This window comes from Episyrphus balteatus, chromosome 2 (assembly GCF_945859705.1).
Source record: "Episyrphus balteatus chromosome 2, idEpiBalt1.1, whole genome shotgun sequence".
Taxonomy (NCBI): Eukaryota; Metazoa; Arthropoda; class Insecta; order Diptera; family Syrphidae; genus Episyrphus; species Episyrphus balteatus.
Genome location: NC_079135.1, coordinates 100,444,824 through 100,463,098, shown reverse-complemented (window position 1 = coordinate 100,463,098; position 18,275 = coordinate 100,444,824). Strand labels below are relative to the sequence as shown.

At 29.9% G+C, this 18,275-nt stretch overlaps 1 protein-coding gene across 1 annotated transcript in view; it reads left to right on the top strand.

The window, feature by feature from the left end:
• The window catches only part of LOC129909902 (lachesin), a 73,124-nt gene extending 55,199 nt beyond the window's left edge, over positions 1–17,925 (top strand). The window contains exons 7-9 of the mRNA XM_055987055.1: positions 5,032–5,151; positions 16,663–16,833; positions 17,054–17,925. Of these exons, the coding sequence (XP_055843030.1) occupies positions 5,032–5,151; positions 16,663–16,833; positions 17,054–17,589 (827 nt within the window). The 3' untranslated portion in view covers positions 17,590–17,925. The remainder of the gene's footprint in view (positions 1–5,031; positions 5,152–16,662; positions 16,834–17,053) is intronic.
• Positions 17,926–18,275: the final 350 nt, after the last annotated feature.

Here is an 18,275-nt window from a genome sequence, read left to right as displayed (position 1 = left end):
TAATACACATTTACTAAATGAAAGTATGTTGTGTATTTTTGTTGTAAAAACAAAAAATTTTGATTAATTTGTATGGAATTTAACAAATAAGATGGTACTATTGTGACTAAAAATAGTTTTACAACTTTTACTAACGGTATCTGCAATGGAAACTATTAAGGGATTTAGCGATTTCAGCTAAAAGTTTTATACAGGAGCAATTAAGTAACTTTATTAAAATTTCACTAAATTTTCAAAATTACCATTTTTGCATTAAGAAATATACAGGGTTTCCGGTAGAAAATGGATAATCCTAAAATGGCTAATAGGTGCACTTTTGACTGTTCTGAAACCGAATAGAAAAAAATCCATAGGAACGTAGGTGGCCAACTTTTTTAAAAATATGCGCGTCCAAAGTTTTTATCAAATCTATAGTTACTAGGAAGTTATTGGTATCAAAGTGCAAAAAAAGCCTATTAATTTAATAAATTATTTTAATTGTAAAATCTTAAATTTTTCACATTGCTGCCACAAATGCATGGATTCCATCAGTTTTTTTAATCAGTCATATTTTACAATAATTCTTCTTACACATAGCTATTAAAAAAGAGTTATAACCGTTGAACAATGACTATACAAAAAATAATTTAACTTTTTTTTAATGCAAAGTAGAAAAGAATATTTGTTTGCTAATTTGCTAATAACCAGTTTTAAAGATAAAATAAGAAGTGGCTCACAATATTAACTGTCAATTAAATTGCATCTAACAAATATTGGATGTTTTTCGTAGCCCAATAAGATTGGGAATTGAACACAATTTCGAAAACGGGACCGAAAATCTCAATTTTTCTTTAAAACGATATCATTAAGAAGTCAAAACTCAAAACAAGCTGTCCCGATGCACAATTGTATGCCCACGCTTAAACTGAGCAAACAAATATTTTTTTTTTCTACTTTGCATTAAAAAAAAAAAATCAAATTATTTTTTTTATAGCCATTGTTCAACGGTTATAACGCTTTTTTAATAGCTATGTGTAAGAAGAATTAAAAAATTAAAAAAAACTGATGGAATCCATGCATTTGTGGCAGCAATGTGAAAAATTTAAGATTTTACAGTTAAAATCTATTATATATATTAAAGTTTGGTTTTGTGTACGTTCGCTAACCGGCCACACCGGCTGACTTATTTTCTTAATTTTTTTTTAATCAAAGAGGTATAAGAGGAGAAGGTTTAAGGCAAAAAAAATTTAAGACTTTATAGGGTAAATAGGGGTAACACGACATTGAAAAAAGAGGCTATTTTCTAAACGGTAAGTCGTAAAGAGTTGACTTTTTTTTTAAATGATAGACAAATTTATTCAATAGTTAAAAAAGGTATTGAAAAAATTCAAAAAAATTTCAAAACTAAGTTGTGAAGGTTTTTGTGCAGTGAAAACATCTATTAGAACTTCGACAAAAGGCTTATTAAAGGTAGGGAAAACTTGAGTTAAACGATTGGAAAGATACTAAGAAAAAAATTTAGGCGTCTTATACGGATTTTTTTCATAGGCCCTGGATTTTGGAATTTGAATTTTTGAAAAACAACTAATTTTTAGGGACATTTTTGAGTAGTTTTTAATTTTTTTGTAATTTTTATAAGCCTCCAAAAAATCTCAAGCTTATAGGAAATATAGGCTTTAGAATTTACAAGCATTTACAAATTTTTAAATTTTAAAATGATTTTTGACCGAATAACGGGAAAAACAAGTTTTTTTGTCCCAAGTTTTTTGGCCGTTTTTAACATAGGCCATATTTTACATAGGCCACTTTTTCTAAAAGTTTAAAAGTGAATATTTTTAAACTCATTTTACGAACTTTTCAAGTTTTGATTCCCTTTTTCATTTAAAATGTTAACTAATTATAGAGTCGAAAATTAAAAATAAATACAAAAAATGGCGGAACGAAGTCCGCCGGGTCAGCTAGTTATTTATTAAATTAATAGGCTTTTTTTGCACTTTGATACCAATAACTTCCTAGTAACTATAGATTTGATAAAAACTTTTACCATTCTGCAATCCCCTTTGGACGCGCATATTTTTAAAAAAGTTGGATACCTACGTTCCTATTAATTTTTTTTATACCACAGGTGTTTCAAAATTTTCATAAAATTTTTTTTTTCACATTTTGCATCGAAAAACAAATTTCAAATTTTTTTTTAAAGAAAAGATGCAACAGTTATAAAAACTTTAAACGTCTTATATAGTGAGCCAATTATTGTAGAAAATTATAAAAATAAGAAATTTATAAAATTCATTCATTCGTGGTTGTGGTTAAAGAAAAAGTAAGATGATGAAATTTAAAGTACACTGAACTAAAAAAAGGTAATATTTTCTAAACTGGTTGAGATAGACTTTTTCTATTCGGTTTCAGAACAGTCAAAAGTGCACCTATCAGCCATTTCAGGACTATCCATTTTCTACATATTTATGTTTTCTTCAATGAGTATATCTATTTTTTTTTTTTTAATCCATTTTTAAATTATGATTGATATTTTCTTAAAATTGTCAAACTTACTTTTGTTTTGAATTATGTTAGAAAAATTTTATAAACAATTATTTTTTTTAATGGCTTCGGAATTGTTTTCTAAAAATATTTGTATTCAAGAATTCATATAGTATTCTTTGATTTGTTGTAAAAATCATTTAAAAAGGTGTTTTAGTAACTTTCAAAACAATTTTCATATATTTTTCGCCTTATGAAATAATTTCTGAAATATTTTCATAAGAAACTTTGACATTAGAGCTTATTTTATTGTGTTGTGCATTTAATTTGATGCAGGTTTTGTTTGTTTTTTTTTTCTCTGAAAAACCCTACTTTTTTTAATTCGAATTTTTAATATTTTTCGATCTAACTTCAATTTTGGCAACTTATATACTTTTTTGTAAACAGCAATACCGGAACAACTATTTAAAATAATAAACTAGTGTCACACCATACAAATTTTGAAATAATAGTATTGAATTGAGTTTTTATAAAATTTGGAACTGTTAGTTAATTTGCAGCTAAATGGCGTATGAAATTAAAAAATATTTTGATTCATTAATTGTTTTTTTATTATTAGGCAATGTTTAAGAATTTAGAGAAAGAACTGTAAAAAACAAAAATCTATTTATGGGGGGTGAAAGATACTGTTGCAAAGTAGGGATTTTTCGAAATTTCACAAAAACTGCATTTAATCGAAAGCCGTAAGGATTTGGGATCAACAAGTTATCAAATTCTGAAAGCCTTTAAGTTGGTCTATCAGCATATTTCATTTGATCCATTACTTTTGGGGACACCCTGTATACAAAAGAAAAAGTTTATATGCAACGTATCATAGAAACTTTATAAGAACTTTTTTGCTGAATAACTATGTAGCCGTTTAAATCTACTACTTTTTATGAATAATGTAAAAAGAAGTAATTTTTACTAATCCAAATTGGTGGATCCACTGTTGGATCCTTAATTTTTTAATATACATAGTTGGTGCAACACTAAAAACTTTAGATCAATCACCAATTTATGTTAGTTTTGATCAATTTGATAACTTGTTGATCCTTGCATTCCCGCAAGTGATTTTAATTATAATACTTTGTTCGGAGAGTCTAATTTTGTTTGTTACACTATGGTGTATGAGTTATTACTCATTTTTTTCAAACTTCCAGTTACCAAACAACTAATGAATTTTCTAGCATAGGGAAATAAGTTTGAAAAAATACGATATTTTTTTTTCATAAAAACCAATATTTAGGAATCTTCTTAATATTAAGAAAAAATTCAAAATGCTAATTAATTATAATTTAATTAAATAATGAAAAATCATAACAAACATTTTTTTTAAATTGAAAAAAAAAATGGCATAACTGTTTACCATAGCAATACTAAGAACTCATATACATAATTTTAAGTTAACTTAACTATAATAAAACTTCTGTATCCCGATTTAAATTCTTAGTTCATTTTATGTTCATAATACAAGAAAAATGCTATTTTAATTCCATTGAAATTGCAATTTGAACGGTACAATTTACAGAATTTTAATACTTAAAAGGAGAAAAACATGAAAAATGAAAATAAATAGAGGCATACTTGGAAGAGTTATAAAGAAATTTTGGCAAAAAAAAGGTCGAACTTCTTAAAAACAGAAGATTACTGCAAATTTTCAACCATCAGTTACTACTACTCATTTCATGTCCTTGACCACTCAATTCAAAGAATCCAATGGAAAAGTAAAACTTCCTTCAAGTATTCCATCGAATTCATGAAATTTTTGGAAAATTAAACAACAACAAAAAAAAAGTCCAACCCTGCTCCAAGAATTATACCTCTCTTCGATACGCATCTATATAAATTGCTACATTTAGCATGAAAAATGTAAGTTTGGTGCTGCTGCATTGTTTCACCACTTATACACTAATTTTAAGGAAATTTTGTCAAAATCTAAGCATTCTAACACACGAACGTACTCATCACACATTCGAGGAAAACCATCATGTAAGCCCCAGTAGTGCTCTGATGGACCATAAACGATGGCACCAAAATGTAAAACGTAAGAGCTAAATAGTCGAAACAGCAACAAAACCATAGCAAAAGTATACGAAAATTGGTGATGTGCAAGGACGACACCGACTGGCGACTACAGGAGAGCAACACAGTGGACATCTGGTCGAATGTCCTTACCTTTTTCGGTGTGCATCTCCAATTACCATAGAAACCCGATTTTGTATGGGTTGTGACCTCTTTGAAAAAGTCCTTTTCTACGTCGTCTAGCTTCAGATGGGGTGGCCATTGGCTATCCTACCACCACCGTCATAGTCACACGAATCTGAAAACTGCATTGAATTTTAATCTTTTTGCATCCTTTCTAGCTTACTGGTATTTCCTGGGTGAATCTATAAGTAGTATCCATTCTACAACATCTATTTGTAATTTTCAATATGCAAACTTTTTATATTTACACACACACTCACTTTTTCACACACACACACAAACATCAATACTAATATAAAGAGTTTTTGATTTATGGTTTTGCAGTTCATCCTGTCATCCAAGTACCAAATCAATTAGTTGGGGCACCGCTTGGCACTGATGTTCAGATCGAATGTCACGTAGAGGCCTCACCAAAATCAATTAACTACTGGATTAAGGATACTGGTAAGTTTATAATAGAGAGTCATTATTTTTGTCATTGTGTGTTGTCGTTGTGTGTGCGTTTGTTTGTAGAGATATTGTATGTTCTCTTTCATTTAACACGACACAACGCAACGCAGCAAACGCAGTGTGCCAATGTGTACTCATATAAGTAGTGTTGTAGTCGCTCGCTCTCTGTTTTTAGTCGTCCTGGATGGTGTCCTTTCTGCTATCTGCTCTGCTTTTTGCTATGATGTGATGTGTCCTTTTGCCCTATGTTAAAATGTGGATGTGGGGAAATGGTGATGGTGATGTAGTTTGTGTAGGTACATCATTCAGAGGCGTCAATATACGTCCGATAGTCCGAGTGATGAATTCTAAGGAATCCTTGTTGTTTGCCATCCACTAGTGAGTGTGGGATGAGTGCCAGCATATACAGAGTATGTGTGCTCTAGGAATTAAACACCTTTGACCATCGAGTGACGAGAAGAGGGTGGTGGTAGATGGCTCTCCATTTGGTGTCCTTGTCCGTCATCATCCTTCTTAAATATATAGAAAGGGAGGAAGGAGTTTCGGAGGGTACCCCAACAAACTCGTCTTGTTTGGGTAAATGTCGCAATTGAAGAAAACAGAACGTCTACTTGATCACAGTTTAATCTTTGAGTATTTAGTATCTGTATAGAGTTTGTGAAGAACACAAAAGAATAGTAGAGAGAAAGTCCTAAGCTTGGGATTTGAATTTGAGAGAAATATCTACATTTCGTTGTATAGTTTTAGGAGGAAGGTGTAAGGGTTTTGTCGTCTATATAACCTTAAAAAGACACGTAAATAAATATGAACATGATGTTGTTTGGCATTTGGCTTAAATGACACACGAGTTTGTTGGTACAAGCTACATAGATAAACAAGACTTTCAATCCTACCTAGAGAGAGAGAATCTATATGGACACAAAATAATGTGTCTATCTATGATGTCTTTTCCATTTATGTGATCTTAATGTGATTTTTGTGGTTTTTCATTACAGGTAGATTTTGTGGGACTAAAATTTTCGGTTTAAAGCTCGGGTAGGTTTAAGTTGGTAGTTTTATTTTGTTTTGCACTAAATTCAAATGAAAAAGTAATATAAAATAAAGTAGGTACATATCTTTACTTGAGTTTAAAGTCTGCAGAAAAGAATTTAAAAAAATAAAAATTATTTTTATCCAGCAAATTGTGATATTTTTCAATGACCTTTTGAATAAGAGAGAGAATAGAGCTTAAATAGGCCTTTCTTTTGATGTATCACTCGATAGATTAGGAAGAATTTTTTGAAAATGCATTATTTTGAATTTTGGAACTTTTACAAAATATTTAAATTTTTTTATAATTTTTTAAACGGGGTGCTCAATTTTGTTTAAACTTTGTTTTTATTATGTGAATGAATTATTTCTCTAGAATGACAAAACAAATTTTGTTTGTTTTTTTTCAACAGGCTAGAAAAATTTTCAAAAAAAAAAAAAAAAATTCTGTGTAATATATGAATTCTAATGGCATACTTTATTTGGAATTAAGATAATTTAAAAAGGTGTTTGCGTGCTTTAAAAGAAAACCTTTTTATACTTTTTTACTTTTCTTTTAAAATTGTTCATAAATTTAAACTAAAATTAGTATTTTATTCTAATAAAAATAGTTTAACATTCTAGGCTTATCGGTAAATAAGAGTAAGTACGTGCGACCCAGTTGTGCATTTTATTTTGTTTCATTCCAAAAATTTGATGCAAGGTTTTTGACTTTTGAACATTTCAATGCACTAATTTTTAATTAGAATGACCCTAAAAGCCGACAAACTATTTGGCCCTTTTATATCTTCGACAACTAAAATAAAAATTTATTTATTTTTTTTAATGTTCAAATGTTTATCGCGTGATTCTGAAAATGTGTCATTTTTCAAAAAAAAAAATGTACCTAATATGTACGTAAATTTTTAGAGTTAGGGTAAAAATTCTTTTGTTAAAATTTTGCTTTACGAAATTCTGCTTTTCAAAATTCTGCAACAAAATAAAATATTAGCAAGCCCATGCTATAAAAAAACAGAAATTTCAGAATTTTTTGTTGAATTTTAAAAAGAAGAATTTTGAAAGACAATAGAAAAAAATCTGAATTTTGAAAAGCAGAATTTTCGGGTTGGGGTCGAAATTCTGTATGTTGCAAAATTCTGTATTCAAAATACTGTATGTCAAAATTCTGTATGTGCAAAATGCTGTAGGAACAAAATTCTGAAAGTCAAAATTCTGTATAGCGAAATTCTGGTTGGTCAAAATAAAGTGCGCGCGCACTTTTTTACATTATCAAAACGATATTTTTTTACAGCATTTTTACAGAATTTTGATATACAGTATTTTGCCGTACACAATTTTACAAAACAGAATTTTGCATGTCAGTATTTTGTTGGTACAGTATTTTGACGTACAGAATTTTGTATTTACAGTATAATGACGTACAAAATTATGGTATTACAGTATTTTGACCCCACAGAATTTTTTCGTACAGAATTTTGACAAGCAGAATTATGAGCCGCTCCCAGAATTTTCGTTAAAAAAGCAGAATTCTGAAAACCAGAATTTTGACCTGCTCCAAAATTTTAAGAATATGTATAAAAAAAAATTTTGACAAGCTGTCAAATTTGGCAATTGTTCAAATATCATGAAGTTCAATCTGAATACTTACATTATAATTTTCCAAATGTGTTATTTGCCACATTTTTTTTTTTAATTTGGCTTAGAACTTTTGGCCACTCAGAAGAACCTTAAAACTGTTGTTCTATTGTTATTATTGTTATTAGCTATATTGTCGAAAAAAAAATATCAACTACACATAATTACCACTTTGTCGAAGGTCTTTTTCGTTTTTTGTTTAAAAAAAAAAAACGTTTATAACTTGGATTTTACATTTTTTTTTTAATATTATGCTATTCTTGTATCAAATTTATCTTTTGAATAAAACTTAATTCTCTACGACTCACCGTTTAGAAAATATCCCCTATTTCAATGTCGTTTTACCCCTATTAACCCCCAACAAGGACAGAATTTAAAAAAAAAAATTCTTCTTAGTGCTCATTTTCAACAATTTTTGTATCTATTAAAGCTGTTCGTTTATTTTAAGCAATAATTATATTTTACTGTCGCTTTTTCGTTTAATCTAGTTTAAAATCAGAGCGATACTAAGGAAGTTTTCACTTCAAAAAATATTCCCAATGTTTCTATCATAATATTTACCTGTGCCGACTTAATTTTACAGGTATAGTTTTGAAGTGTAAATTCGCTGAAACTTTTAAAGTTGATAGAAAATTTTCAAAATTTGCAAATGCACTAAAAGAGATAGGTACACTAAAAAATATTTTAATTGATTAAAATAATGTTTGTTTACTCAGTTAAGAACAGTCAACAATTGATTTCATGGTATTGACGGTTGTTCTAACTCGCCAAAAATGTTCTTAAAAATTTAACATATTTTTTCATAGGTATACCAAACGAGTATTATTAGACAACCACTCACGGTGGTCTTGAAAACGCGGCAGGTTTTATAAAAATGGACCCCAAAAGTAATGATGCAGATTTGTTCGAAATGATCTCAGGATCCAAATTTGTAAATTTCAAAATCGTACCTGATCCCTTTTTTGAGTTACAGGCATTATACATATATATTAGGGTGGTCGTTATTTTTAAAAGTTGAGCAATTTTATTGAGCACCCTGGTTTTTTGTTCCTTTACATCTTAAAACACTATCCTATTTTTTTTTTACGCTCTTGGAAGAGTACTTTCACAGTATGATTTTTTTTTATGAATTTAATGAAAATGTTTTTTTGTTGTCCCTAAGCAAGTGTAGGTGTCATTTAAAGTGCAGTTCATTGCTTCTGGCTATAAAATATTGCAATAGCTTTTGTTTAGTTGTAATAATTAAGTTAAATGAAGATGCATTGTGAAAATTTATTTTTAGTCGGTTTTAATGAAAAATAAAAAATTGTTATCTCGAAATTGTCTTCAAAACGACATGCATTAAGCTTTTTTTTAGCAAGGAATTGAAGATCAAAGTAAAAATAAATACATATCGCTCGTTCACTTGAATACTGTCATAACTCAAAAATCACGAGTTTTGAGTTATTAATGCAGAAGTTATTTTTAAATAAAGTAATCTTTAATCCTGCAAAAAGTCATTTCATTGAAAATTGACGGTGAAGGAGCACTAGTTTTATTTAAGAAACTTACTTTTTACATAGAAAAATAGATTGCTACTCGTTTTCTGAAAAACCAGTTTTTTTGAGTTATGAAAGTGTTCAAGTAAATGAGCGATATTTAAATGAAAAATTTTGTTTTCGTAGTAGAAGAAGAGGTTGAAGTTGAAAATCAAAGCTCTGAATCTCCAGTGCCAGAACCTTTTGGCTCGAAAAGAGCAGGAGTAGATATTTTTAATCCTAGGCTATCGGCAGTGCTTAATAAATGTAAGGTAAGTGACAGCCTGTATTGATCCGTCAAAATTTGTAACAAACCGCTCTTCTATACGACTCTAGAATCTATCGTCAATATATTCGTGAGCAATCAGCTTTAGTAAGTAGAACTACATTTTTTGAATTTAATTTAAGTTTTGCCGTTATACACTGGGGCTCATAACTTCTTCCTGATATAACTGGCCAAGCTAAAGTAGACAGACTTTCACTTGGAATTTCAGAACTTTCAGTTGAAGTATTGTCTACTTGGTCCTTGATTGACAAAGTGGAAGCTTATGTTTTCGACACAACTTCATCTAACACTTGGCGTTTGAACGGAGCTTGTGATCTATTAGAAAAAAAAAAATTGGGCAAGACATACTCTACCTAGCTTTTAGACATCACGTTTTCGAAATTGTTCTTCAAGTGGTATTCAACGCATCCAAATTTGACCCATTTTCTCGACCTAACATTGCTTTGTTTAAAAGATTTAAAACACAGTCTGTGAAAAACAATTTATAAGATTGATTTTCTTACAATAAATGTGGCCAACAATTACTTAAAACTTATATTTTACTAAACAAATAATTGAAAAAAGACAAATTAAATTTTTATTATTATTATTTTTTTTTTTTTTTCAAAAATCTTGTCCTTTGCTCCCATATAAATTTGTTCTTCAAATAATTTTTATATTGTTATTATTCTGGTAGTAGATAACGTTTGAGCAGAATTAAAAGCAATAATATAAACATTATTTTTGGAAGAAAAATGAATTTAAACAGGGCAAAATGCTTAAAATTATTGAAAGAACTTCAGAAAAAAATGTGTTTGAAGTCGTTCCGATAAATCGAAAAACTGATGATTCCTATCGGTTTCTCAGGTCCGAAATAGGGGGAAACAGTCAATGGTGTAGACGTCTTCAATATTTTTATTGAAAAAAACTTGCACAGTGTAATTTGTATTCAAAATTTTCGAACTGTGCGAAATTATCGCCAAAAATACTCAGGATGTAGTCTTGAAAGTCTCGAAACTCGTTACGAAGGTTAATTTAATGTCATTAATTTATGAAAATATAATCCAAAAATGTATTTATTTAAAATAATATTTGTTTTTCTAACACTATTTATGAAAATATGACTTCAATAATGAAAAATTAGACATTGCTTGGATTCTTATTTACTAACCCTTATAGAAGAGAATTCTTAAAACTTCAAACTCAAAGCGGCACGTGTTAATATTGTCTGATTTTCTTGAAATTTTTTTTGTACACATTTTAATTGCATAGGAACAATAAAATCGGGTGCTCAGTAAAAAAAAATAATACATTTTTTCTTCCATACAAATAAGGACCACCCTAATTTGACTTCGAATGGGGAAAAAAAAAAATTAAACAAAAGCACATTATAATGTCCTATACCTTTTTGGAAAGCTAAAATATACTCCTTGAATTTGATGTTTATTTGAAGTTGATTGAGGAAATGGTTTTTGAGAAATTTAATTTCAAAGTCAAATTAAAAAAAAAAAAATAATTTTTGTATTTAAGTTAATTTTTTTAAATTTTGAATTACAAGGTACAAGTTTTTTTTCAAAATTGAATGTTCTATTTAGTTCTTAGTCAAACCTTTAAGAATAGATGCAAAAAAACTATTCTAGTTTTTCAAAAATGGAAAGAAAAGATAGCCACTTTTATATTTGTTTTATTTATTCCTAAGAAAAAATTTGTGTAATGGTTATTTAAACAACAGATTTTTAAGTTATAATCAGACTTAACCCCAAAGTCGTAGTGGCATTTTGGATCCTTTTTTGAGGTTTTTTGTTCATTTTTGTTGTTTTTTAAGTGATTTTTTGACATTTTTAGAGTTTAGAATTTTTTTTTTATTTTTATATTTTTTTAAGTTATTTTTATTACGTTCTGAATATTTCAGGACTATTTTTGAAATGTAAGAGTTATAATGTTACGTATAACAGAAAAAGATCCCACATTACATAGATTTCAGGACAGCTAAGGTCCTCAGGGACCACAAAACCTTTTCTTGATTTTCATCGTGAAAGCAGTGCACTGCTCAAGTAATGCAAGAAAATTGCAAAAGAACTCATCACAAAATCATTGATTTTTAGTAAGGTTACAAATTGCTCATAGGAATGATATTTTCATTTAATGGAAATTTAAGTAAATTAAATAACATGTTAAACATTGAGGATGAACTGGCCCGCAGGAAAATCCATTTCACTCGGTTTCGGTTTGATGAACCAATGTTTCCCCTCAAACTGAGAATATATTCAATAAACCTTTATGATTCAAAACACAGGGAATTGTTTCTTCTATCATTTTGCCTTGTGTTTTTCTTATCCTCTCATATCAGTATAGTCAGTCTCCTTCCTTAATGGGATTTCTATTTGTGTATTCTTGATGTGTTGCACACAGTGTTTTCGGTTGTGTTTCACAGCCATTACCGTTACGTTAAGTGTGAATAAGAGAATATTGTTTGTTGTTATCCTTTTATATAAGCTTCAAGCATTTTGATAATTCACCACATGTTTGCGGAAGGATGTAAATGTAGATTTAGCATGATGGCGGGATTCCCCTTTGTTGTTTATTCAATTGGCTGAAAGAGGTTCCTATACAGAAGAAGAAGAAAATGTTGCTTATTTTATTTTAGTCATTCGTAACCAATATTTTGGATTTGTTTAGAAATTTGGTTAGTAAAAAAATTTAGGTATTTTTTAACACACACCATGAGGTGAAGTCTTTCAATAAAAGGTACCTATATTAAATTTGAAGAAGACTTCAAAATAAAGGTTGAACTTCATGATTTTCAATTTGGTTGGATATTGAATATTTGCCAGTCCAACAAGACCCAATTTAAAGCAGTACCTACACTGTTTCGAGTTAGTGAATTCTACTTTCCGAATACAAACCATAACACTTCACGAAATCCATAGATGTCCATTTTGGAAGGCATTTTAACTTTTTTTTCTCTCTCTCTCAAGATGTGGGTTCTTTATTTAGGCCAGTCATTATGTCGGAAAAAACGGCTTAGAAATGCAAAATGACCGAGAAAGCTAAATTTTGGATATGTTGTAGAGGATGCTTAAAAAAGCTTAACTTGAAGTTTTCGACCAAGATTTCCTATGAGCTTTTTCCGCCATTTTGAAAAAAAGGATACAATTTTTTCGATATTCATCACCCAAAAATAGATTAGGTATGTCAAAAAACAAATGGCATGTCCTAAATTTTTGACTTTTTTAATCGATAGCTCGAAAACGGTTCATGATACACAAAAAATGTGTATGCATGAATTGTAGAACTCGTTAAAAGCTACAAAAAAAGCTAAAAGCTACAAAAATCACAGGTCAAAAGTCATTTTTAAACCATGCAAGTTTACACTAAACCTCGGATTACCATATAAATGGGTTTTCTCTGCAAAATTACTCATCAATTTAAATAACGAATTTCCTAGTAAAATCATGAGATACCCCGCAAATAACTTTGGTAAACTTATAGATGAGTCACCTAGGTATCTCTACTTTATGACCATGGATCGCTTCGGTAAAAAAAATTATTTTTTTTTTTGCTGAAATTATTGTTAAATGGAAAAATTAAGGGTTGAAAAAATCACGTTCTAGGATAGTCTTAGTAAAATCAGTGATTTCATTGCCACTGTAAAATCACGTAAGGCTTCGGGATGTCTCTTTAAAATAACCCACGAATCTTTGCCGTTAATTCTCAGGTTGTCCTGATTAAATTAAGGCGTTTGTCGGCAAGATTAAACAGATTTCGCCACTTAAATCAAGAGAAACTTACACAAAATGACAATTTAATCTAATAAAAATACTGTTTACTCAATGACAATCTGTGAAAAGCCTAGAGGAAAAATGTTTTTGTTTTTATGCGTAAATATTATAATTTTGTAATTAATTTTTTTGAAACTATATTTCGTTTTTGAAATCGCTGCTAAAAATCACAGTTTTAAAGCACAGTGAATCAAAATTCACGACTTAGTTTATATCTGGGTTTTGTTATTTAACACGATTGGAAGATCTTTCAATGTTAAATTTAAATTTTTTTTTGTCGATCTGTCAATGGTGTAACTTAACTAGATTTTAGCTTAAAATTGACCAAGTGTTTTCTTCTTTGATTTGAACTAGTGATAGGAACTATCGAATGATTTGAACTATCGATAGTTAGTAACTGAATGATTTGAACTATCGAATAGTTCATTCATTAATTCGTTTATTCATTCAAATAAAAACTATCGAATAAAAACTATCCAACAAACCAGGGGCGTACACTCCCTTGGGGCAAGCGGGGCGGTGCCCCGGGGCCCCAGACCGACCCCAGGGCCCCCACTGGAGACAATGCAGAGAAGAAAACTGTTTTTTTTAAAAGAAAAATTATAATTTTATCTTAGGGCCCCAAAAAATATTACTTGAAAAATCTTTGCCACCACAAATAATATATTAGGAGCCCCAAAAAAGCAATAAAAGTTTTGTTAATGGCATACCAAATATTACTTCAATATTTTGGGGCCCCCAATGTATTGACTTGAAGTAATATTTGGTATGCCATTAACAAAACTTTTTTTGCTTTTTTGGGGCTCCTAATGTATTATTTGTCTTTATTTCGGGGCGTCAAAAAAAATTAAATTAAAAAAAAATTGTTTTTTAAATTAAATTACATTTATTGATGGATTACTAAATATTACTTTAGGAGCCCCAAAATCTATTACTAAGGAGCCCAAAAATATTCATCAAATTTTCTGATGGCATGACAAATATTATTTGAGGATCCTCAAAAAGCGGTTCAAAACAATCAAATGGAAAATTAAATATCAATTCAGGGACCCCAACATAAATATACATCAGGGCCCAAAATAAAAACATTACGTTATTGGTGGCATTCCGAATATTACTTCAGAACAGAGGCCCCAATACCTATTAATTCTTGGCTCCAAAAAAATTATATTATATTTTAGGGGCCTCTAAGCACTTAATTTGGAGGCCCCAAAAATAATTTTTCAGGGGCCCTAAGCTTCAAAAATTTATATTTTAGGGGTCTCTAAATACAGTGGACTCCGCTAAGTCGAACTCCCTCTAAGTCGAATTTCCCTATAAGTCGAACTTTTTCACCACTTTTAATGAACAATTTTGAAAAAAAAAAATATTAAATAAATCCCTCTAACTCGAATTTCCCTCTAACTCGAACCGATTTTCGAGTCCCGTGAAAGTTCGTCTTAGAGGGAGTCGACTGTATTTAATTTTGGGGGCTCCTAGTACAAGTATTTACTACTTTTATGATAGATATTTAAAGTAAGTATAGCAAAGTGCATTACAAACATATTAAAACATTAAAATAAACCTAAAAATAAATAAATTTAGTCTTGCCCCAGGGCCCCGGCGACTCAACGTACGCCACTGCAACAAACTATCGAATAAACTAACGAATTAAAACTATCGTATAAAAAAACTATTCAAATGAAAAAACTATCGTTTAAGAAAACTATTTGAAGGAAAAAACTATCGTTTAAGAAAATTATTTGAATGAAAAAACTATCGTATAAAAAAACTATTGGAATGAAAAAACTATCGTATAAAAAAAACTATTCGAATGAAAATAGTAACTAAATGAATGAATGAATGAATTCAAACTATCGAATGAATGAATATTTTACAACTATAGATAGTTTGAAAGTTTTTATTCGATAGTTCCCATCACTAATTTGAACACAGAACCACTGGCGTGACAGTCCATCGCACTAGCTATTCCGCTATGGAGGACTTGTTAATCTACAAGATGGTTTTTACTTGCGATATAGGTACTATATATCAAGTTATGCATTAGTACAAAAAAAAAAAGTTGAGATAACATTTTTCCATGACATTACGATGGTAGACAATGCCAAAAAAGTGGGTCCCGGAAGTCCGTCTGTCTGTTTGTCAGTCTGTCTGTCTGCTACATCCTAAATGGATGGACCGATTAATGTCAAACTTGGTATGTAGCGTTATTTGGCGACTCTCCAGAGGGGTTTTTGGAATTAATTTTATTGGACTAAAAATAACGGTACTTGTCATATACCGATTTTAGTAAAATTGAAATATCTCGAAAACGGCTCTAAAAACTTTGTTTAAAAAATTCAAATGTTAGTTTTAAGCTAAGGTCTATCTGTCAATGAAAAACATTTTTTTTTGAAAATCATTATTAACGGTACCTGCAATAGAACCGTTTTTTCAAATCCAATTATATCCGAAACTGCTAATTCGAATTCAACGAAACTTTTTGTGAAGAAGCATTTATATAATTTAAATATAAGCCAAAAATAAAATTTTTAAAAAAATTTTTAAAATTTTTTTTTCAAAAATCAAATTTTCGAAAACGGGACATTGAATTTTTTTGAAATTTTGTTTTTAGATGTTGATTAGTGATTTCTACAGAATGGCATACCAATTTTATTTTAAAACTTTTTTTCCAAAAAATTATTTAAAAAAAATTTTTTTTTTTTTAAAACGACTCTAACGATTTTGAAAATTTTTTTTTCTAAAAATGCATCTTAATATATCAATCAAAACTGCATACTTGTTTTGGAGGGCAATTTAATTTCAGATTTTATTTTATTTTTTTAAAAAACGAATTTTATTTTTTTTTCCAAATTTCTATATAAAAAGTCTTAAAAATTTAAGCAACTTTAAGAGCAAGTTCGTGCGACCCAGTCGTGCATTTTATTTATTTTTTTTTTTTTTTTTTTCAAATAATAAGTAATTTAAAAAAAAAAATGTTATTTTGACATTTTTGGTCCCATAACAAGCCTAGCTAGCGGCAGAAACGGAAGGATTATTCAAAGATTTTGTCTAGTTCTGACCCAATGACTTTTGGTCAATACAACTTGAGAGATACTGATAGAATGAATATCCTTATTTTTCACTGAACGTGGAAGATGGTAAATGATACAACTATTTTTAAAAGCTTCTCAAAACCCCAAAAGTTGCATTTACTGAATGCTTAAATTTCATCGAATTCAAAACTTTTAACAAACTCCAAACTGAAATTTATTATTCTCTCTCACCCCTCAAACAGGTGAAATGATTGTATCTTCAACCAAATATCACGTACAAGAGCATTCGAAATCAATGTATGAAACCAAAATGACAATGATTGTGCGGAAATTCCAAAAAGAAGATGTCGGCTCATATCGTTGCATAGCGAAAAATTCACTGGGTGAAGTTGACAGCAGTATACGACTTTACGGTAAGTAGAATGTACTCCATTCGCACAACTTCCTTCTCCCTAATCCAACAAAAAAAATCTGGATTATCCTTTGTTTTATGCAAATAATCCCTTGCGCCACGTATTGACAGGCTATAAAAATACATGCGAACAAAGTCTCTCACATTCAATTATATCCTTTCTGCATCCCTGTTCTATATTTCGTTTCCGTTTTTTTTTTTTTTTTGTCTTTATCACACAGAAATCCCTGGACCAAGTCGTAAAAATCCTTCCACCAAACACGGCATCGAAACAAATGACATCCTTAAACCGAAACAGGTGAAGGTGACATATCAGACTGCCGATGGCGGCGGCTTGGATCTAGACGGTGACGGCGAGGACGACGAAGATGACGAGGACCTCTATGGATCGGCGGAGGATTTCGAAGATGGTGATATACCTCCCAATGTATATTTTCACGGTAAGCCCACACATAAGCCCTCATCTGGGGACAGCACGCGACATCATCATGGTGCAGGAGGAGGAGGCAATGGTAATAATATTGGCGGTGGTGGTGGCCTAATGGACTTTGCCGGAGGAGCTGGATCAAGTGGAGCCAACTCCATTGGAACAGCGACAAGAAAACCAACATTTTATGGCTTGCCCGAGGTGGTGAGGGGTGCTATGGACAATAACGAGTTGACATCAAGGAGCTCATCGCGACTAAGGCTTTCTGCATTGCTAACAATGCTGGCGACGATGGTTCCTAGTTTAATAGCGGGATTTTTGAATTTATAATACCGAATGGTACTTAGGCTAGGAACACAATATTATTTTCAAAAAAATATACTGTTATATATTACATACACTTTTGTTGTGCTGTTTGTTGTTGTGTTCTATACGACGATGAGCGAGGTTGCCCCTAATATAAGTGTTGTTGTGTTGGTGTGATTTTTTTTCTTTTAAGTTTTTTTTTTTTTGTATTTTTTTGTTTTAGTGAATGAGAGTAGAGTATGAATGGAAAATATAAATATATATATAGCTATAGCCTCTGATGCGTCTCTAGGTATAGGCGTATTTTTACTTTTGTTTTTATTTTTGAAAATTTTATACTAAGGCAGAAACAATAATGTAGAAAGAAAATACAAAAAATAATAATAATAATAATATTATTAAATTATATAAAAAAAAAAATTATTAATTAGAAAAATTTCCGAGGAGTATTGGGGGTGTATTAGATGAACCCGAATGCTCTGTGGTTTGAAGTGCAAATTAGAAACAAATATTTGAGTTTGTTTTCTTATTAGATAAAAATAAATTCTCATATTACAGGGAAATATTGTATTTCTATTTTTTATTTAATTTAATTTTTTTTTTTAATTATCTATTTATTTTTTAATTCAATATTTTGTTGCTAGTGAAAATTTTAAGGTACTAAGTGGTCATTGGTGGCAAACATGGGGTAATAACTTTTCAGTTTAATT